The 23793-nt window shown below is 45.3% G+C and overlaps 1 protein-coding gene across 1 annotated transcript in view; it reads right to left on the reverse strand.

Moving 5' to 3' along the window:
• LOC126161498 (protein spaetzle 3) overlaps positions 1–23793 on the reverse strand; it is a 222742-nt gene that overhangs the window by 23676 nt on the left and 175273 nt on the right. Inside the window, exon 2 of the mRNA XM_049917397.1 lies at positions 22222–22346. Within this exon, the coding sequence (XP_049773354.1) occupies positions 22222–22346 (125 nt within the window). The remainder of the gene's footprint in view (positions 1–22221; positions 22347–23793) is intronic.

Raw genomic sequence — 23793 nt, forward strand, 5'->3', positions numbered from 1 at the left:
AAATGTGCCGGACACCCATCGTGTTGATACCACATTCTGTCCCTTGTGCCTAAAGGTATTTCTTCCAGTAAGAGACCTAATGTTTCTTGCAGGAATGTGGTACACTTCCTACCATTAAGATTTCCTTCTATGAAATAGGGGCCTATAATTCTGTCCTCCAGAATCCCACACCACACATTTACCGACCACGGTTTTTGGTGTGCAACTTGCCGCAGCCAACATGGATTTTCAGTTGCCCAATAATGCATGTTATGTAAATTAACATTTCCATGGTTCGTGAATGTAACCTCGTCAATAAATAAAATCAAATTAATATATGTGTCATCCCTCTGAATCTGAAGTTGAGCCCATCGACAGAATTCAATGCGACGCATTCAATCCGTACCAGTTAATATTGGTGGAGACTGATATGGTAAGAATGATATTTATGGCGATACAGAACACGAATAACACTACTCTAGCTCATGCCAGATTCCCTTGCGATTTGATGCGAACTAACAGCAGAATCTCGAACCACAGTGGCAAGAGTACCAATTTTCGTTTCCTCGTTAGTAACTTTCCTTTGCCGGATATGTTTCCGTTGCGTTAAAGATCCAGTTGTTCTCAGTTTGTCACACATATATTTAAATGTACGACGTGTAGACTGAATACGTTGAGGATATCGTTCGGCGTGTGAGTCTCTAGCTCTCACTGAATTTCGTTGGCATTCTCGGTAAATGAGAAGCATATCGACCTGTTCTTCGAAGAAATACATCATTCACATTCGCTTGATTCGACGATACTAGTCTTACCGTTTCTACTGGGTTTGTGTTGCGAAACCGTCGAACGGTGTTTACATGTCAATGGCACGTTAGATGGATACGTCGTATTCGACAAATATTTACTATTCTCACGATATACGAGAGAGAATTGCCAGGGCATGTGCTTCGATAAGTGCCGATGTGATAAGGAATACCACTCAGTCCATGATAAGATTGCAGCACTGCACTGATACCAATGGTCATCACTTCGAACACCTTCTGTGAATGGACGTTCATGCCACCGGTTTGACCTTCGTTGACTTTCAAAGACCTTACTGTTACACATCACTGGATTCGTCTCGATAGCCGCTATCAGAAAATAAGTACCAGACTACAGCATCCCATTAAAAAAAAACAAAGTTGACCTTCATATCTCTGCCGCGACCCCACCTAGTATCAAAAAACCAACGTCATGTTATGGCCGCCGTTGTCACATGCAATATTTGTCCCACAAACTTTTCAGCTACTACCATACTTTCGGAGTTATTCTAGCGTGCAATAGTTAGTGACTCACCCTGTATAGGTTTTGAGAAGTGAGTTTGCGAATATCATAAGACTGCCGTATCCTTTGATTTAGGAGCTTAAATTTTTTACCGCAAAGGGACCATAGACCTCAGATGTGACATAAATTTCAACCTTATATCCATACCCATTCATGAGAAAAAAGGGTCTTTAAAGTCGGATGGACAGACAGACGGACAACAAAGTGATTCTATAAGGAGTCCGTTTTTATCGATTGAGGTGCGGGAACCCCAAACACTGTAGGGCAACACAGATAGTTGAGTATATCCAACAAATAACTGAATGTGCTGGATGCAAGTGTTACGCTGAGGTGAAGGGGTTGGCGCAGGAGACAAAATCGTGGCGAGCTGGATCAAACCAGTCACGAGACAGATGACCCAAAAGAAAAAAATTATCAGACTTGAGAGTGGAAGAGTTCGAATCCTGAGTTGCACCTGGAATGTCACGATATCGGATGCTCGTGTTTTAACGGTCGGAATGCATATCGCTCACGGAGCGCTACCTGCAGTGAGAAATGGCTGCCAGAGAAGAAGGCTTACTATAAATTTCCAACCTTAACCTCTGGCTCGAAAGAACCGAATTAACACTTCCTAGTGCCCAAGCCAGAGGGGGAAGGGAAGAAGCTTTCTGTGCCGGAAAAGTTATGAGGACTGGGGCTTCACCACGTTAACGTCATAATTGCGGTGTCGTCATCCGGCATTTACTGTGAGAACAGAGTTCCCCATCTAACACGCAGGAGATTGTAGATATTTGCCCGTGCGTCACGCTGTGGTAGCCCGGAAGCTGAGAGTCCAAATGTGAAACAGTACGTTGCTACGAGCAAGGTGTGCCCCTTATGGATACCCAAGCATGCATCTGGACGTCAATACTGCGATATTCAGACATTACAGGCTAGTAAGTTATGCCTGCGTAACTGTCACTTCGAAAGAAAGAAGTCTGCCGCCGTGAAACGATGAATGACTTGGCAGATGGATTTGATGTGGAAGTTTGCATTTCCGATGATCAGGAAGATTTACCCCTCAAAAATCACCTCGTCGACATTTTAGAAATACGCCTGCCATGCTGTGGTTTCTTCATTCGAGAAAACAAGAAGAAGCCACGAGTGCCCAGTTAGGAGTATAGGGAGGGGCGGAGGGGGTTGAAGCAAAATTTGATATCCAAAGCCGGCCGAAGTGGCCGTGCGGTACTAGGCGCTACAGTCTGGAGCCGAGCGACCGCTATGGTCGTAGGTTCGAATCCTGCCTCGGGTATGGACGTTTGTGATGTCCTTAGGTTAGTAAGGTTTAATTAGTTCTAAGTTCTAGGTGACTGATGACCTCAGAAGTTAAGTTGCATAGTGCTCAGAGCCATTTGAACCATTTGATATTCAAAACAAGCAGCACGTGTGACTCTGTCCTATGTAGAGTGACATGGGGCATTGTCGTGGACCGAAGACAGTACCCTGGACAGAGTGTGATATCGTGTGACACGTCCGTGGCGGCGTTGCGCAGAACTGTAGTGAATTCTGGAGCCAACGTGACGTCATTAACCCATTTTACACCTCACATGAACTTCTGCTTTAAGGTTCCGTACCTCAATTGATAGAAACGGAAACGTTATAGGATTGCTATGTTGTCTGCCTGTTTATTTGTCCGACTGTTAAGAACCCTTTATCTCGTGAACGGGTAGATGTATCAAATTGAAATTTATGTCGCGTACTGATATATACGGTCCCTTGACGGTTACAAAAGAAAAACCTCATTTGGTCCTTTGGTGGTGTAAAACATTTAAGCTTCTAAGTCAATACGATCAAAATATACGGCCATTTATGTCATACTTTGATTCTAGCAAACTCACTCATCAACACCTTTGGGGCACTTGCTGTTGACCTCAAATTTTGAAATTTGGATAGGAGCAAGGTTTTACAGTAAAGGTAAAGCAAAAAAGTCCAAAAATTCTTAATTTGCAATAATATCAGACGAAAAAACATCTCTGTCTGTTACGAATCCATTTTCTCAGGAATGGGTAGGCGTATCAAGTTGAAATTTATGTCAGATACTAAGGTCTACGGTCACTTGGCGGTGTAAGACATTGAAGCTTTTAAGTCAATGTAAACAAAAGATACCGCCATTTACGTCATATACTTTGATACTCGCAAATTTACGCATCAAAACCGATAGGGTACTTCCCGTTGACTTAGACTCATGAAATTTGGTAAAAAGCAGGTTTTCACAGTAAAAGAAAAAAATCTGAAAATTATTAAATTGTAAAAAAAAATATTTTTTTGCAATTCAAAATTATAATAGAAAAATATTATTGCACAAAATGTAAGTTGTAGTCATGTTCTAGTAAGGAAATAAAAAAATATTTTAATACATCTACTCTCTCTAGACATGTAAAATGAAGTCACCTGTTCGATTCTTTTTATATGTGTGAGCTAGTCTGAGGAACTACTATAGAGACTTCGATAGAGTTTTGGAATTCCAAGGACCAATATATTGTCACTATCGATACCGATAACAGGAAAAAATTGTCGAGATTCTCGATTCCCTCGATGGATGAATTATCAGTATACGTAATTAAGTTTGTATGGAATCCTTAGGTCGGGAGCTCTACTCGCACTTGGCCAATTTTTCGCATGTGTGGACACCTTGCTGTCTGAAGCGTCGCAGAGCCCAGAGTCGTGTTAATTTTTTTCTATAGGACTAATAGTTTCCACGTAGCGAGCGAGAGAATATGAAAATCTCGCTCGTAGATTTTGAAGGCCAGATATAACATGCAGGTTGCATAAAACGAAGTCGGTAGGGGCGGTGGATTTGTGTGTGTGTGTGTGTGTGTGTGTGTGTGTGTGGGTGGGTGGTGGGAGGCAGCGTTCATGGGCTACGTACTCTCTTCCGTTCCCTCTGCTGTGAACACTTGTTCCTTTATACAAGCGAATGATAGTGAACACTGTCAAATGGTCTACGAATGCTCGTTCGCTTGTGTTCGCCTTTCGTGTAAACCAGACTTAACAAGGGTCTAAGTTACCCACACACCTACCTGCTTTAGTAGGATGAGTTCACACCGACATTCTTGCGCGCGCGTATGCATTTCTAGTTCCGTTAGGAGCGTATGTGGGTGTGTCAGAGAGAGAGAGAGAGAGAGAGAGAGAGAGAGAGAGAGGTGTGGGAGACCCTACTGACGGCAATACCAGACAACGATTAGCAGAAGAAATGAAGTGATGCTAAGAGTTTAATTTCGCTTTGACATGGAGAACAGTGGAGGCAGAACAAACCATTGCGTCACCTCGGTCTTTATAAATACGACGAAACAGCCGAGGACGGATTCCGTGCCTTGGGTACTGTATAGCAATATGTGGTTCAGTCTTAGAGGCAATTTTGAGCCTCTGCAGATGCTGTAGGTATGGAGTGCAGCCCTGGTGGCTGGTCCCCAAGCTATGCAATGCCATATAGTGTATGCTGCAGATTGCTAGCTTGTAGCGAGAAACTAGATCACATATTAGATTACGATTCCACTTTTACCCTCTCCATGGATAAATTTTAATGAAACGATGTGCTGTGCAACTGTCTAAAGGCATGAATTTGCTATATAATTTTCAAGTCAATGTCCGTTATAGTTTTGGAGGTATAGAATACCGCTTAATCCTTTCGCCTCCAATTTTTTTTTTGTTTGAAGGAAATTAATACATGGTTATTTTAATTCATGTTGTAATCAGAACTAACGATATGAAAAAAATATTTCCTGCCGTTTCTTTATCCAATGTAGGGATCGCTTCTGGCGTTTCAGAAGAAGACTGTGCACAGTCTACATTAATGCACAAAAACAGACACACATCAGTGAATAGGGTTGGTTGATTTGAGGGGGGGACCAAACAGGGAGGTCATCGGTCCCATCGCATTAGGGAAGGATGTGGAAGGAAGTCGGCCGTGCCCTTTCAAAGTAACCATCCAGGAATTAGCCTGAAGCGATTTAGAGAAATCAGGGAAAACCTAAATCAGGCTTTCTGGACGCGGGTTTGAACCATTGTCCTCCCGAATGCGAGTCCAGTGTGCTAACCATTGCGCAACCTCGCTCGGTCAATGAAGAGAGTATCTCTCTAAGCTTTGAACTCACACTGCAGATCCTCAATATGTGAAACGGAAAAGATTAGCGCGTACATGGATTAACACGTGCATGCCAGTCCTTGATTCGCGTGGTCCAGGTAGGCACTTTGCAAATCTGGTTATTGGACCGCCTATCTACAGTCGCTAACTAACTCGATGCGACACTAAGGAGAGGCGGGTTAACAATGAAACTTGAAGACAGCACAATGTACAGGTGCAATCTGTAGTTATAAGGATTCTGCAGACCATTAACACGCTTCCATTTACCAGTGGGACATTCATACATAGCAATGACATGTAGCAAACTCTCATTGGTTCTTTGTGATAACCTATTGTGGACACACTCAGGGATTCAGATGAGAGAATACGGCTAGAAACGCATCTTGAGCATAAAAGCAGATTCTAGTCAAGCCTGCAGGCTTTGCTGTTATGTACGACCACGAACGGCACGTGGACAATGTCCTCAATATGTTTCAATTGTTAGTCGTGGTGAGACCAGTGTTCTGTCTACTTGTTAGTCATATTATGTCGCAGCTGAGTGAATTCGAACGTGGGCACATTGATGGTGCTCATATGGTGGGTGCTTCCGTAACCAAAGTAGCCGAAGTCATTGATGTTTCGAGAAGCACCGTATCGAAGATTTATACCACATACGGGGAAAGCGGAAAAACATCATCCGCTAAGTCATAACGATGAGGAAGCTGCATGTTGAGTGATCATTACAAACGGTTACTGAAGAGGATTGTGACGAAAACTACATTACTGGCCATTAAAATTGCTACACCACGAAGATGACGTGCTACAGACGCGAAATTTAACCGACAGGAAGAAGATGCTGTGATACGCAAATGATTAGCTTTTCAGAGCATTCACACAAGGTTGGCGCCGGTGGTGACACCTAAATCGTACTGACATGAGGAAAGTTTCCAACCGATTTCTCATACACAAACAGCACTTGACCGGCGTTGCCTGGTGAAACGTTGTTGTGATGTCTCGTGTAAAGAGGAGAAATGCGTACCATCACGTTTCCGACTTTGATAAAGGTCGGATTGTAGCCTATCGCGATTGCAATTTATCGTATCGCGACATTGCTGTTCGCGTTGGTCGAGATCCAATGACTGTTAGCAGTCAAGATGACAGGCATCTTATCCGCATGGCTGTAACGGATCGTGCTGCCACGTCTCGATCCCTGAGTCAACAGATGGGGACGTTTGCAAGACAACAACCATCTGCACGAACAGTTCGACGACCTCTGCAGCAGCATGGACTATCAGCTTGGAGACCATGGCTACGGTTACCCTTGACGCTGCATCACAGACAGGAGGGCCTGCGATGGTGTACTGAACGACGAACCTGGGTGCACGAATGGCAAAATCTCATTTTTTCGGATGAATCCCGGTTCTGTTTACAGCATCATGATGGTCGCATCCGTGTTTGGCGACATCGCGGTGAACGCACATTGGAAGCGTGTATTCATCATCGCCATACTGGCGTATCACCCGGCGTGATGGTATGGGGTGCCATTGGTTACACGTCTCGGTCACCTCTTATTCGCACTGACGGCACTTTGAACAGTAGATGTTACATTTCAGATGTGTTACGACCCGTGGCTCTACCCTTTATTCGATCCCTGCGAAACCCTAGATATCAGCAGGATAATGCACGACCGCATGTTGCAGGTCCTGTAGGGGCCTTTCTGGATACAGAAAATGTTCGACTGCTACCCTGGCCAGCTCATTCTCCAGATCTCTCACCAATTGAAAACACCTGGTCAATGGTGGCCGAGCAACTGGCTCGTCACAATACGCCAGTCACTACTTTTGATGAACTGTGGTGTCGTGTTGAAGCTGCATAGGTCGCTGTACCTGTACACGCCGTCCAAGCTCTGTCTGACTCAATGCCCAGGCGTATGAAGGCCGTTATTACGGCCAGAGGTGGTTGTTCTGAGTACTGATTTCTCAGGATCTATGCACCCAAATTGCATGAAAATGTAATCGCGTGTCAGTTGTAGTATAATATATTTGTCCAATGAATACCCGTTTATCATCTGCATTTCTTCTTGGTGTAGCAGTTTTAATGGCCAGTAGTGTAATAGGACGACAGCTGCCAAAGTCCCTGCAAAACTGAATGTCGTACTCTCGAACCCTGTCAGCACCAAAACGACATAAAGGGAGCTCCATAAGCATGGAATTGGTGGGCGTGCTGGAATTCCAAAACCATTCATCAATGATGCAAATGCCCGTAACCGGAAAATGTGGCGCCTAAGCCACAAATCTGGACTATGGAGCAATGGAACAAAGTAATTTGGTTTGATGAATCATTTTTCACACTGTTTTCAACTCCTGCTCGAGTTTACGTCCCAAGAGTGAAACATCGTGGCGGTTCGATGATGATTTGGCCAGCCATATCGTGGTATGCCATGGGCCTCATGGTTACTCAGCAAGATCGCATTACTGCCAAGTATTATGTCACTATTTTGGTTGATCAGGTCCTTGCCATGGTACAATGTTTGTTCCCCAGTGGTGATGCTGTGTTCCAAGACGACAGGGCCCTGTTCACACAGTTCGCATCGTCCAGGACTGGTTTTCTGAGCACGAGGACGAACTACTGCATGTCGCATGCCAACCGCAGTCATAAGACCTCAATATTATTATGGTCTACTTTGGAGAGAAGGACGCGTGATCTCTATCGACTTCCATCATCGTTACCACTATTTTGCTGGAAGAATGGTAGACGATTCCGTTGAAAAACATACAAGACCTTTATTTACCCGTTCTGGGAGAAATGGAAACTGTTTTCAATACCAACGGGTTATCTGCACCTTTTTAGGGAGGGTAATGTGTTGCGTTTCCGGTGTTTTTCCCACTGCTAGTAAAAGGGTTAAAACACAAAATTTTCTGAAGTCGATAACAAATTACAATTTGCATATTATAATACTAGAATTTGTGTGGGGTTCATAGGAAGTGAACTTAAAGACCGAATCTTGAATTTGTGAGCAGTTAAGAATGTCTGAGGGTGTGCAATAACGCTGTAGAACAGCTGAGTGGGTCACGTACACCGAGCGAAAGGAAAAATTAGAGAATAGCCGGCAATTATATCGGAGCAGCAATATTTTTACATCAGTCTATAAGACGAGTGATAGAAATTCATTTGGCATTTTGGAAGTATATTGTGGCAGTTAATATAAATTACATTTAAGAGTTATGACTGATCAATTAGAGGATCCTCTTAGTTAAATAAGAAGTACGGCTCTCAATGGCAGTCACCAGAATCAGCAAATCAGAGAAACGTGTGTTCCCGCTTTCTAGAGCCAGGAGATACGCCGCGTTGGTCATAGAGGGGAGCCGCAACTGAATCACCAGTGCTTAAAATTGTTTATGCAGTGACGCCGATGATTTTGTTAAAATGTTGCTAAACCGCATCGACGAGAGCAAAGAGATCATGGACAGTTAGAATAGAAATGTTTATGGTATGTAATTTTACTGACAGTTCGGATTTGTTATTTTGATGAAGTGAGATGTGCCTTTCTTATTCCACGAAGTAACTTCGAGTGTGATATTACTTGCAAATCGCATATAAACAAAGTATGTGGCTATATTTGGCTGCGTGGTATTTCTGGCGCGCAGAATAACAAACAACAAACTGTACATCGAGTTAAATGAAGATTGTTTATAAGCTTTATCGGCTTTTAGTGACAGAATCTTGCAAGTTCGATCTAAGTACTGACTGTCACATGTGAGATTAAAGCTGAACTTCATACAAAGTCTAAAAACAGTACACTAGAGCAACTGTTACTAAAGGTGATCCGTCTTGAGCTGACTGCAATCTCATTAAAAAGATTTGAACCGGTGGCGTTTCGCTTTTATTTATAAAGCATCTTCCGTGGTTATTCTGTAAATTGGATACATACGTTTGTATATTTTTGATTGTTTTGGGTTAAAAACGTCGTTTTCTTTGCAGAGTTGGTCTGCAAGTTACTCACGGTGTTTCTTTACGTACTCTGCTCCTTCCCTCCTTGCTAACAGCGGTTGATGTCAAAAGGCTTCATTTCACATCTGCACTTGGCAGTTTTTGGCATTCTGCAGTATTTCCTGCGCTGCACTATTTACAGTTCACTTTCTTAAACTGTTTCCCATTCTGCACTGCCACAGTGTTTATGTCTGCTCGTTTGTTTTCGTTCACGTTGTAAGTGCTGCCAGGATAGCCACGCAAACAAACGTATTAATAGTACACTAGAGACTTGAAGTTGCCATTAGAGTACAGATTTGGAAGCAGTTCTCTGATTTCGTTATTCAGAGAATATGCATAATATATTCTCTAAAGCTGTTATTTCAAGTAGTTATAGAGTAAACCCCAAAACGTGTAATGAACTTTAAGTCTAGGAAAACATACAATGCAGTCATAGAATGAGGTTTTCACTCTGCAGCGGAGTGTGCGCTGATATGAAACTTCCTGGCAGATTAAAACTGTGTGCCCGACCGAGACTCGAACTCGGGACCTTCGCCTTTCGCGGGCAAGTGCTCTATCATCTGAGCCACCGAAGCACGACTCACGCCCGGTCCTCGAGTCTCGGTCGGGCACACAGTTTTAATCTCCCAGGAAGTTTCATATCAGCGCACACTCCGCTGCAGAGTGAAAACCTCATTCTGGAAACATCCCCAAGGCTGTGGCTAAGCCACGTCTTCACAGTATCCTTTCTTACAGGAGTGCTAGTTCTGCAGGTTCGCAGGAGAGCTTCTGTAAAGTTTGGAAGGTAGGAGACGAGATCCTGGCAGAAGTAAAGCTGTGAGGATCGGGCGTGAGTCGTGCTTCGGTAGCTCAGATGGTAGAGCACTTGCCGGCGAAAGGCAAAGGTTCCGAGTTCGAGTCTCGGTCGGGCACACAGTTTTAATCTGCCAGAAAGTTTCAATGCAGTCATAGTCTGTCGCAGCTTTTCTTGCTTGAGTAACTTTGTATGTCGCCCTAGATCAGGCAGCGGAATCTGTGGAGCTTGTTGAGGTGAATGAAACCATCTCTTGCAGCATTGCAGCCCCACTCGGGACGTAGAGACACTGAACTCTCATTCGGTAGGATGGGGCCTAAAATACCCGTCCGATCATCCAGATTCCTATGGTTTGTAATCGCTTACGGCAAACGCTAGAATGTTTTCTTTGAAAACGATATGTCCGATTTTCTTTCGTGGTCTAAGCTGGAGATTACTCCGTTTCTAATGGTTCTGATGTCGAAGAGACGTTAGACCTCAAATTTCCTTCCTTCGGGTCCTGTTGCGAAAATCCGGAGCTTGCTAACTGACAAGTGGTGTAAAGGGATGTCCACACTGTGCCTCTTTCTCCATGAGCAATTGCAGACGCATGAGAACGAAAGCGCATGCCCAAAAATTAGTAGAAACATCTCCGTATGTTATGCTGACTGTTCAAGCTGTACGCTGTGTATCCCCTTCTTTCGGCAGTTTGTGCTGCGTTTGTTGTGCTCAAAAAGCGAAAGAAAAGGAAAGTACAAAGGCCACTACACATAAAAAAGTAATTAAATAAGAGTTCTATACTGCGAGATATAAAAGGTGATAGCTACTTTTTTCTTTTTTTTTTCTTTTTTTTTCCAAATTTCACTAGAATCTCACAGCAAGATTTTGCTTTCTGCTTGGGATACTGAAATCCGCTATCTCTAGACAAGATACTATTACGCTTAATGCAATTTCTGTAGATATAAAGTTGGCAGCTCTTCGTTACCAGGCAACCGGCGAGCCATGTACCTGTTTGATTTCTGTCGCTCTTCAAAACAAAGTAGTTAAATTCCTGAAGCTGCGAAGAATTTAAAGGAAGCTATTCATGATTTTGCGGAAGTTAGTTGCTTTCATTGCGTTATTTTATTTTCTAAAGATATTCTTTGCTTATAAAAATTTACTTTGATACTTCTCTCTCCACAATTTCAGATACGTCATAGCCTCCTGAATTAATTCTACCGGAAGTCACGTTTTCACTTTTATGTTAGTTTCCACTATGTCTTTCATTTCCACGTGTAATAGTGTTCTGAGGGTCTCCAAACGTGCCAACTTTTAGATCTGGGATTTTCCAACTTTTGTGTGGCCACGTCGCCAAAACAGTATTAATTGTTTATGTTTATTATTTGTTCACTTGCGCTTTTTATAGGTTGATACGATTCTCATTCCCTATTGTCTATGTGCTTCGTCCTCCTTCTTTCTGCAGTAGAATGTGGTGCACCAGGCACAACCATATCAGTTTTTTCAATGTCATTCTGTGCTTCACCCTGTAGGAAAACTAATGGTACGTTATTCGTCCAAAAATTAATTGATGTAAAAAAGTTACCACATTACGTAGGAGTGATTTGTGTGGCGATATTGTGCATTATTCAAGATGAAACATTTCGTATTTCTTACAGTAAATTGAGCAGTGACTCTTGATCAAATTTTTGGTTCCCGTTCCCTCGCCCGGCCAACCTGATTTAAGTTTTCCGTGATTTCCCTAAATCGCCCCAGGCAAATGCCGGGATGGTTCCTTTGAAAGGGCACGGTCGACTTCCTTCCACGTCCTTCCCAAATCCTATGAGACCGATTACCTCGCAGTTTGGTCCCCCAAACAATCCTATTCAATTTGGTTCCCGCCAAGTGATGTCAATATTTGGCGTCCAGTTCTTTTAGTGGATCGCGTCTCAAATTTTTGTTTACATAACTTTTCGAAACGGAGTTCCACAGGATATCTCTTTATCTACAGGTTCAAATGGCTCAAATGGCTCTGAGGACTATGAGACTTAACTTCTGAGGTCATCAGTCCCCTAGAACTTAGAACTACTTAAACCTAACTAACCTAAGGGCATCACACATATCCATGCCCGAGGCAGGATTCTAACCTGGGACTGCAGCAGCAGAGCGATTCTAGACTGTAGCGCCTAGAACCGCTCTGTCACTCCGGCTGGCCTCTTTATCTACAGCCTTCAATAAATTTCCAGTGTGCTGTCCTTTGTCTCGGACATCATTTCACAAATAGACGGTAAATCATCGAGTAGAACAGAAGTGATATCTGGCGTTCCGCAAGGTAGTGTCACAGGCCTTCTGCTGTTCCTGATTTATATAAATGATCTAGGTGATAATCTGCGCAGCCCCCTTAGATCGTTTGTAGATGACGCTGTAATTTACCGGCTAGTAAAATCATCAGACGATCAATTCCAATTACAAAATGATCTAGAGAGAATTTCCGTATGGTGCGAAAAGTGGCAATTGGCACTAAACAAAAAAAAGTGGGAAGTCCTCCACATGGGTACTAAAAGAAATCGGATAAATTTTGGGTACACGATAAATCGCACAAATGTAAGGGCTGTCAATTAGACTAAATACCTAGGAATTACAATTACGAGCAACTTAAATTGGAAAGACCACATAGATAATATTGTGGGGAAGGCGAAACAAAGACTGCGCTTTGTTGGCAGAACACTTAGAAGAGGCGACAAACCCACTAAAGAGACAGCCTACATTACACTTGTTGGTCCTCTGCTGGAATATTGCTGCGCGGTATGGGATCCTTACCTTGTAGGATTGACGGAGGGCATCAAAAAAGTGCAAAGAAGGGCGGCTCGCTTCGTGTTATCGCACAATAGGGGCGAGAGTGTCACTGATATGATGCGCGAGTTGGGGTGGCGGTCACTGAAACAAAGGCGGTTTTCTTTGCGGCGAGATCTATTTACGAAATTTCAATCACCAACTTTCTCTTCCGAGTGATGCCGCGCGGGATTAGCCGAACGGTCTAAGGCGCTGCAGTCATGGACTGTGAGGCAGGTCCCAGCGGAGGTTCGAGTCCTCCCTCGGGCATGGGTGTGTGTGTGTGTTTGTCCTTAGGATAATTTAGGTTAAGAAGTGTGTAAGCTTAGGGACTGATGACCTTAGCAGTTCAGTCCCATAAGATGTCACACACACACACACACACACACACACACACACACACACATACACATACACACAAACACACACACACAGTCTTCCGAATGCGTAAATATTTTGCTGACACCCACCTACGTAGGAAGAAATGATCATCACAATAAAAATAAGAGCTCGAACGGAAAGATTTAGGTATTACTTTTTCCCACGCGCCATTCGAGAGTAGAATGATAGAGAAAGCACTCCGTCTTCAGGCCACAAGTGGCCCATCGGGACCATCCGACCGCCGTGTCATCCTCAATGACGATGCGGATAGGAGTGGCGTGTGGTCAGCACACCGCTCTCCCGGTCGTTCTGATGGTTTTCTTTGACCGGAGCCGCTACTATTCGGTCGAATAGCCCCTCAGTTGGCATCACGAGGCTGAGTGAACCCCGGGAATGGTTGAGAAGTAGTATGAAAATGGTTCGATGAACCCTCTGCCAGGCACTTGAGTGTGAATTGCAGAGTAAACATGTAGATTTAGTTGTAGACATAGATCGTCAGTTGGCACAAACACAGTACGTGTTGTGCTTTGGTGCGTGCGTCTTATTTTCGCTGTTGATGATATGCAGCGCCTGTGCAAAGCTGAATAAAAAAAGAAGAAAGCCTCCTTCGGAAGCACATCGACGCGGAGCCTCGAGAGACGCCCGGCGAGGCTCTTGATAGCGTACGCGCTGGTTGGCCTTTCAGCCGGGCCCTGAACTGCTGGCGCGCTACCGAGAAAGTGGTCAGGGGGCTCGTTACCGCATCTGGGCGTCTGCCGAGCTCGGACGAGTGCTGCCAACGTGAGGCGGCCAGCGCTTTCCACTAAAAGTCTGACCGCGGCACCACCATACGGGTCGCTACCTACGCGGGTCATTTCAAAAGTTCTGTGTACTGTACGATTACTGAAGAAAGTAATTTATTTTACAAAGTATCTTTCGAGGTCTTCAATATAATCTCTATTCTTGATTACGACAGCTTCCCAACGTTTTGGCAACTTCTGTATTCCGGACAGGACACCGTCGTTGTTGAGCTATCTACACTACTGGCCATTAAAATTGCTACACCACGAAGGTGACGTGCTACAGACGCGAAATTTAACCTACAGGAAGAAGATGCTGTGATAAGCAAATGATTAGCTTTTCAGAGCATCCACACAAGGGTGGCGCCGGTGAAGACATCTACAACGTGCTGACATGAGGAAAGTTTCCAATCGATTTCTCATACACAAACAGCAGTTGACCGGCGTTGCCTGGTGAAAAGTTGTTGTGATGCCTCGTGTAAGGAGGAGAAATGCGTTCCATCACGTTTCCGACTTTGATAAAGGTCGGATTGTAGCCTAACGCGATTGCGGTTTATCGTATCGCGACATTGCTGCTCGCGTTGGTCGAGATCCAATGACTATTAGCAGAATATGGAATCAGTGAGTTCAGGGGGCTACCACGGAACGCCGCGCTGGGTCCCAACGGCCTCGTATCACTAGCAGTCTAGATGACAGGCATCTTATCCGCATGGCTGTAACGGATCGTGCAGCCACGTCTCGATTCCTGAGTCAACAGTTGGGGACGTTTGCAAGACAACAACCATCGGCACGAACAGTTCGACGACGTGTGCAGCATCATGGACTATCATCTCGGAGACCGTGGCTGCGGTTACCCTTGACTCTGCATCACAGACAGGAGCGCCTGCGACGGTGTACTGAACGACGAACCTGGGTGCACGAATGGCAAAACGTCATTTTTTCGGATGAATCCAGGTTCTGATTACAGCATCATGATGGTCGCATCCGTGTTTGGCGACATCGCGTTGAACTCACATTGGAAGCGTGTATTCTGTACGGGTCTTTCTGGATACAGAAAATGTTCGACTGCTGCCCTGGCCAGCACATTCTCCAGATCTCTCTCCAATTGAAAACGTCTGGTCAATGGTGGCCGAGCAACTGGCTCGTCACAATACGCCAGTCACTACTCTTGATGAACTGCGGTATCGTGTTGAAGTTGCATGGGCAGCTGTACGTGTACACGCCATCCAAGCTCTGTTTGATTCAATGCCCAGGCGTATGAAGGCCGTTATTACGGCCAGTGGTGGTTGTTCTGGGTACTGATTTCTCAGGATCTATGCACCCAGATTGCGTGAAAATGTAATCACATGTCAGTTCTAGTATAATATATTTGTCCAATGAATACCACCCGTTTATCATCTGCATTTCTTCTTGGTGTAGCAGTTTTAATGGCCAGTAGTGTACAGTGGGATACATTTTTCGAACGATTGGATGCTTACTGGATCAATAATACACACTCCTAGTAGTACAATTCCAGTATATTTTCATACAATGAATGTAACGCTGTCCACTCTCTCTCTTTGTGTATAGGCTCTCTGGGGAACAATAGTTCTATGCGCTCGTAGCGGTAGAACACGCTACTACAGAAACTCTGCCCCTCCCCCCCCCCCCCCCCTCCGTCCACCAAAAAATCAGTACGGTCTCTTTCGGATACCTTCGGTACACTGAAGAAATTAATTGGACGTCCTGTTATGCTTGTTTGGGTACACACTCAAGATTCCTTTCGTTTCAGTTGCACGTTCGCCGTCCAGTACTGTTAGCTGCGAATATCTGTCCAGTGCAGTAAAATGGGTTACGATAGCTCTCTCGGTTTACGTGCCGGAAGATTGGCGAGTCTTCTTCAGCCGCCCAGGAGCGACCGGAAATGCCGCAGGCAAATAGGCGTGACGCCACATCACGGCGAAGCGCTCGCTGCGGCGCTTCTCGCAGGAAAGCGAATTGGCTGACGTCCTCGCTTATAAACTTGCTAATCCGCCGCGTGCTCAGTTTTCACGCTTACTAACTCTTCACTCCTTCATCCCGCTTTCTCTGCGCTCTCCACCCATGATGAAAATGCCGCTTTTCTTAGATTTAACGCTTACTTCTGCGCTTATCTTCCTCACGATTTTAGTACATACGATGTGCTACCCACAATTTCCGAGAATCAAAAAACTTACCTTCAAAACAGCCCACTCGCAGTTGTATGCAACGCTTCTATCGTTGGAAGTAGTGCTGGAAGTCTGCCGGCTGAATCGTATTCAAAATTAGCTGCGATTCCACTTTAATCTCTTCTATGTAGTCATAACGCCGCCCACTCAGCTTCAGTTTTATTTTTTGGCGGAGCAAGAAATCGTAAGGAACTAGTAGGGTAGGCGTGGACTAGTTATGTTTTACTGCCAGCATTTGCTCGCAATGAGTGAGGTGTGTGCAGGTGCATTGTCGCGATGCAGCAACCAGCCTGTTATCTCGTATCACAGGCCATTTAACATCTTCCTTTCCACCAGTTTCCCCAAATTATCGCAGTAGAACTTCCCTGTTATGTCTAACCAAATCCCGAAATGTTGTTTGCAGTTCGGTGCACACCCGAACCTAATGGTCTCTTTGGTCAGAATTCAAAAGACGAAGAACGAACGTCACTGCAATTCGTCTCATGTTCAATTCACCAGCTAGATTGAAGTGCCGTGTCCTGTATGAAAGTCTAACAATTTCAGAAATATGGATTGTCTGCCTTTTGTTCTTGTGGATCACTTCACTCACTTTCGCGACTGTTTCACGAGTTGTTCTTGGCAGCGGACGGCCGAGATCGAAGCGCTTTGCTGAAGGCATTTGCCGCCTTGCAGCTGGCCACCATTTGCCATTTCATTACTTTGGAGAGGACACTGTAATGGTTCAGATGGCTCTGACCACTATGAGACTTAACATCTGAGGTCATCAGTCCCCTAGAACTTAGAACTACTTAAACCTAACTAACCTAAGGACAGCACACACATCCATGCCCGAGGCAGGATTCGAATCTGCGACCGCAGCGGTCGCACGGTTCCAGACTGAAGCACCTAGAAGCGCTCGGCCACACCGGCCGGCGACACTGTAATATCGTCTGCATGCAGACGTTACCTTATTTACCCGGCGTGCACGACTACATCGCGCTTCGGCCGAAACTCAATGCAAAAAATAACTGCAATCATCCCCTTTGTCACATCATTCAGTGAACCCTCTGCCTCGCACAGTACCAGTGTTGGTTACGTCATTACTATTAGCTTTAGGTTAATGTCTCCATCAATATACCCCGCCTTTCTTTATATGGCTAGAACGTCAGTGAAGGCTGCACTCGGCTCATGTCTGTGATTTGCTGTCATTAAAACATATCTCTCTATTAATTTTTACTTTCAATTCGAATTATGTCCTCTATCCACCTTGTGTGTGTCTTGCGTATTGAATCAGGGACGTAGAAACGACGGAGAGACTTCGTCGCGCCACAGCCGTACCCCTCAGTGGTTCACAAGCCCACAACAGGCTACAGCAGTCCACCCACCCCACCACCGCCCCACATCGAACCCAGGGTTATTGTGCTGTTCAGACCCATCCCTCCCCCCCCCCCCCCCCCCCCCCCGGGAACGTCTCATACCAGACGAGTGTACCCCAAATGCTTGTGTGGTGTACAAGTATGTGGAGACAATGCTTCTGCAGCAATCGCCGACATAGTGGAACGGAGGCGGAATAAGGGGAGCCAGCCCGCATTCGCCGACGCAGGTGGAAAACCGCCTAAAAAACCATCCACAGGCTGGCTGGCACACCGGACCTCGACACTAATCCGCCGTCAGGATTCGTGCCGGGGACCGGCACGCCTTCCCGCTCGGGAAGCAGCGGGTTAGACCGCGCGGTTAGCTCGGCGGGCCTGTCAACATTCCTCGGCCCCATAATTAACCAGGGACGCCCTGCAAGCATGCTCAAAGTCGGCGCTTTCTAGATTCGGGACTGAATAGGAAGTTAATTTTAAATCCCAACAGCTTGTTAATGCTAAATCCTCTGTAAACTGACGAAAAGTGTTTTCAAACGGCCGTCTGCGATGTGGAGCTGCTGACAGTAACGGGAGAAGCCGCAAGGGGGAAAAGAAAATGTCTTGCTCTCGTAACAATTTGACTTCACTGACTTCATCTTCAAATAATCACCAAAATAAAGGCGGCCACAAAATGAAGTGACGAAATAAGAAAGAATTATGAGCAAGTTGATAACTATCAGAAAGAAATCTGGGATGAAGAGGTGTTTTTAACGAAGGTTGTCAAATTCAGGGGGTGCCAGGACATACAAAATACAAGAATCAAGATTATCTAGACAGAGGAAACGAAGAGGAATCTCAGCGAAGAAGTGAAGAGATTATTGTTAGTTAGTCAGTTAATTAGTTAATTAATCACATGCACCGTAGATCATTTGGACGATTCTGTTATCGAAATGGAAATGAGCGTTTGGCGTCCGGCCGCCTTGGTGCAGGTCTTATTACGTTCGACGCCACATTGGGAGACCTGCGCGCCGGAAGGGGATGAAATGATGATGAAGACAACACAACACCCAGTCCATGAGCGGAGAAAATCTCCAACCCAGCCGGGAATCGAACGTGGGCCCGTAGGACGTGAATCCGTCACGCTGACCACTCAGCTATCGGGGTGGACATTGTGGGTGCTATAAGATTACGTAACTCATAGATATATACACCTGGTATCGTCTTTTGCTGAAGTACTGCATGCTGACCACTCAGCTATCGGGGCGGACTTTATCGAAATAATAACATTAATGAAAACATTATTGTTTTAATCCTACTCATGCAACAACAGTTAAATACAAGGTTTTCTTTTTTTTTCTGGCGACCAGTTCGTCGATGCAATAAAGGAGTTATCCAAAGTTAGATTTAAGACTTGGTTTGCTACCTGTCAGACGTTTTGTGTTATTGGGAAAATGATCAAAAGTATTTGCTGTTGCACACTGAACCCCTTTTCTCAGCCTCTGATAGATTTAATAATGGGTAATGAAGGTCATTTTTCTCTCTATTGTTGTACGCATGGACATCACTGGTGTTCTCAAATTGTCATGGATTATTTATGACGAATTTAATTAGCGAATGTATGTATTGTGACGGCGCTGCTGAAATGTCTAGCTCCTTTAAGAGGTAGCTACATGACGTCCGTGGATGAATACTACGTATTATTCTAAGTGCTCTCTGCTGTGGAGTTAATATTTCCTTTTTAAGTGCTGAGTTACCCCAGAAAATTATTCCATAAGACGTTATTGACTGGAAATATGCAAAATATGTCAGGAGGTTGATTCGTTTGTTTCCAGGATTAGCAAATTATACCAAGAGCAAAAGCAGCTGAACTCAACTGGTCGAGAAGCTCAGTAACATGTTTCTTCCAGTTCAAGATTGCATCAGTATTTTCACCCAAATATTTGAAGCATTCTATCATATTTACTGACTGTACAGAACTGAATAAACAGTATTGTGTTTTTTTTCTTTTAAAATTTAGGGAGAGTCTATTTTCTGAGAATTACTTCATATTTCATTGGAAAATATATTTACCATCTCTTCTGTTGCTCTCTCTCTAATTGGATTTATTGTAAGGACCGATTAAAAACTTCCCTTTCGATGGCCATACAGACCAAAATCGGTATGCCAATCAGGCAATATCGCCTTGAACATTGATACAATCATCTCACCGACACAAGAGGCTGAACATACCTGTGTGGTAAAACAACGTGTTCTGCTGCGCGAAGAAGTGCGTAACTGCTTGCTGCATATCCCCGTCCGACAAGATTCGTCGACCTTTCAAGACCTTTTTTGAGGGACCGAAGGGGTGATAACCATTTGGGGAGAGATCAGGACTATTTACGGGTACTCGACTGCCTCCCACTTCTGTGTTAAGATATTTGCGATGTGGGGACGTGCGTTATTATGAAGCAGCGGCACCCCTTGTCGCAGTTTTCCTGGTCGTTTCCACAACGGTTGTTTTCGACAGACATGCTGTCCCGTACAGATTCTTTATTCTCCGATGGATGTCTACCGAAGTTTGTCTTCGGCAGCCGAGGAAGGAATAGCAGCACGTTAGTCCTCTTTGGATGCATTTGGTAATAACGTCGCTATAGTTCAAGTTTCCGCATCTCAGAAAGACAGGAATGCACACAAGTACCTTTCCTACAGGTCAGCGCGTATACACTGGTCAGCCAGGACATTATGACCACCGACCTACTATCGGTATAAACCCGTCCAGGCGATAGCACCGTCACCTGGCGACGAATGACTGCTAATGAGACACATGCACGGTGCATGTAGTATCAGTGACTCTGCTGTCCGAGTGTAGGATGGGAAAGGTGAGCGATCTATCTGAGTTTGACCAAGAGCAGACAGCAATGGCCCGGAGACTCATCATGAGCATTCCGGAAACTGCACGGCTTGTCGGGCGTTCGAGGAGTGGTATGTGGGGAGTGACTTCAGTACGTGGCGAAACCGAGGTGTAACCACGTCCAGATGTCGTGGGGTTGGGAGGCCACCCCACATTACATATGCCAGACGTTGTAGCCTGTGCAGACTGGTAAAACAGGACAAGCGACGAACTAACATCAGACTTAAATGTTGGGCAGATTTCAAGTGTGTCTGAACCTTGCGCTGAACACTCCTGACGATGGACCTCCTCAGCCGAAGATCCATGAATGAACCAATGTTAACACCACGACATCGGCAACTATGACTGAAATGGGCACGTGACCATCGACACTGTACGTTGGCACAGGTTGCATGGTCTGATGAATCCCGATACCTTCTTCATCATGCCGTTGGGAGGGCGTGAACCGGTCGTCTTCCTGGGACACCTTGTACTGTGGGACGGAGACAAGCCAGCAGCGGCTCCACTGTGCTCTGGGTAACATTCACATGGGCATCCATGGGTCCAGTAGAGCTCGTGAAAGCCATTATTAGGGCCTAAGAGTACCGTATACTGGTTGAAACCACGTACACCGCTTCACGACGATCATGTTTCCCGACGGCTGTAGGATTTTTCAACAAGATAACGCGCAGTGTTACAAGGCCAGGAGTGTGATGGAGTGGTTCGAGGAACACAGTGATAAGTTCCGGCTTATGTGCTGGACCACAAGTCGCCAGATCTGAACTCGATCGAACATCTGGAATGTGAATGAACGCGACGTCAGAGTTCATCGCCACCTCCCTGAAGTTTATGGAAATTAGTTGACTTGTGTGTGCAGATGTGGTGCGAACGCCATCCAGCTACCTACCAAGGCCTCATTACTTCCGTCGCACAACACGTCGCCACTGTTATCCGTACCGAAGGTGGATGATGATGATGATGATGTTTGGTTTTTGGCGCCCGTACAAATTCCCAACCTTTGCTCAGTCCAATCTCGCTACTTTCACAAATGATGATGAAATGATGACGACAACACAAACACCCAGTCATCTCGACGCAGCTAAAAATCCCTGACCCCACCCGGAACCGAACCCGGGTTCCCGTGCTCGGGAAGAGAGCTGCTACCGCGAGACCACGAGCTGCCGACACCAAATACCGCCTATTGGGTAGGTGGTCATAATGTTCTGGCTGTTCAGTGTATACTCGTATCGGGCTCGCGCTTCGTTGCATACACACTGCACCAACGCACTAGAACGGGAACTTCTCAATCACCCCCTGCATATCACTAGAATGAACAAAAAGGACAAATCTGGAAACTAATTGTTTCCTGTCGTTCACAGTAGAAAAAGAAAAAAAGATCTGACTCGGCAGTACGTGGCCAGGTATAGTTCATTACTTTCCTTTATTGTTTCCTTATTTGTAGTCATTAGTCTTTTTTGTGTGGTGGCAAGTTTCTATAGAACCAAACTGCTGAGATCATCGGTCCCTAGGCTTACACACTGCTTAATTGAAGTTAAACTAACTTACGCTAGGGACAACACACACACTCATGCCCGAGGGAGGACTCGAACCTCCGACGAGGGGAGCCGCGCTAACCGTGGCAAGGCGCCCCAGACCACGCGGCGGTCGCCAGTCTTTAGGGATGGCTGTTGCTTCTGGACAGACAGCGGGTTGCTTACTCACATGGGGTAGCTGTTGCCGGCTGTGGGACAGAAGAGCTGGTGGAAGCGCTTGATGCACGGAACGCCCCGGATGATCTCGCCACGAATCTCCAGACCCAGCGCCACGGACAGCGCCGTCCATAAGATCTGTAACACACAAGCAGGGAACACTCCGTCACGACGACAGCTTGCACCATGCCTCAACTAGAGACATCACACTCTGACGCTTTCGTGTCGCTCTGTTTCAGTGAACAATGAAACAAAAATTTGTTGCTCGGAACCAGGTGAAAATCTTTTGACACGGTGGATCTACAGTAGGAGAAGGTTGGTTAGTATTGGACACGTAAACTTTTTCGAACTTATGATACATTTTAAGGTTGTGTGGGAGCATTCTTCGCACTGAATAATACTGTGATATGTTACTTAATAAAATTATAAAACTCGATGTCATAAGAGTATACGTTTGTTGATATTTTCTCATGCTTTCCATTTCGGCCGTTTAAATTTTTGGAGGGTTGTATCGTACATGATACTGTAACAGGTAAAAAAGTAAGTTTTGTTAGAAGAAAGTTTTGATTGTATTGCAAATAGTTACAGTGAGGTGACAAAAGTCATGGACTAGTGATATCCACATATACAGTATCGCGTACACAAGGGATAAAGGGGCAGCGCATTGTCGTAACTGCCATTTGTGCTCAGGTGATTCATGCGAAACGGTCTCCAAGGTGATTATGGCCGCACGACGGGACTTAAAGACTTTGAACGCGAAATGGTAGTTGGTGCTGGAGACATGGGACATTCCATTTCGGAAATCGTTAGGGCCAAGAGTGTGCTGAGAATACCAAATTTGAGGCATTACCTCTCACCACGGCCAATGCAGTGGCCGAGAGCCTTCACTTAACAACCGACAGCAGCGGCATTTGCATAGAGTTGTCAGTGCTAAGTGACAAGCAACGCTACGAGAAATAACCGCAGAAATCAATGTGGGACGTACGATGAATATATGCGTTAGGACACTACGGCGAAATTTGGTGTTAAACGACTACGGTAGCAGGCGAGTGAAGCGAGTGCCTTTGCTAACATCACGACATCGCCTGCAGCGTCTCTCCTGGGCTGGGTTCCACCCTAGAAGAGTAGAGTATCGTGGCCTGGTCAGACGGTGAGTTGGAAAGCTGGTAAGAGCTGATGATAGGGTTCGAGTGTGACGCACATCCCACGAAGTCGTGGACCCAAGTTGTCAACAAGGCACTGTGCAAGCTAACTGCGGCTCCATAATGGTGCGGGTTGTGTTTACATGGAATGGAATGCGTCCCCTGGAAGTTCGGCCACTTGGAAACCATTTGTCGCCATTCATAGACGTCATGTTCCCAAAGGACGATGGAATTTTTGTGAATGACAAAGCGCTATATCATCAGGCCACATTTTTTTGGAATTTGTTTGAAGGACATTGTGGACAATTCGAGAGAACGATATGGCCACCCAGATCTCCTGAAACCCATCGAATATTTATGGTGCATAATCGAGAGGTCAGCTGGTGCAACAAAATCCTGCACCGGCAACACTTCCGCAATTATGGCCGGCTGTAGAGGCAGCA

The sequence above is a fragment of the Schistocerca cancellata genome, chromosome 2 (assembly GCF_023864275.1).
Source record: "Schistocerca cancellata isolate TAMUIC-IGC-003103 chromosome 2, iqSchCanc2.1, whole genome shotgun sequence".
NCBI classification, from domain to species: domain Eukaryota; kingdom Metazoa; phylum Arthropoda; class Insecta; order Orthoptera; family Acrididae; genus Schistocerca; species Schistocerca cancellata.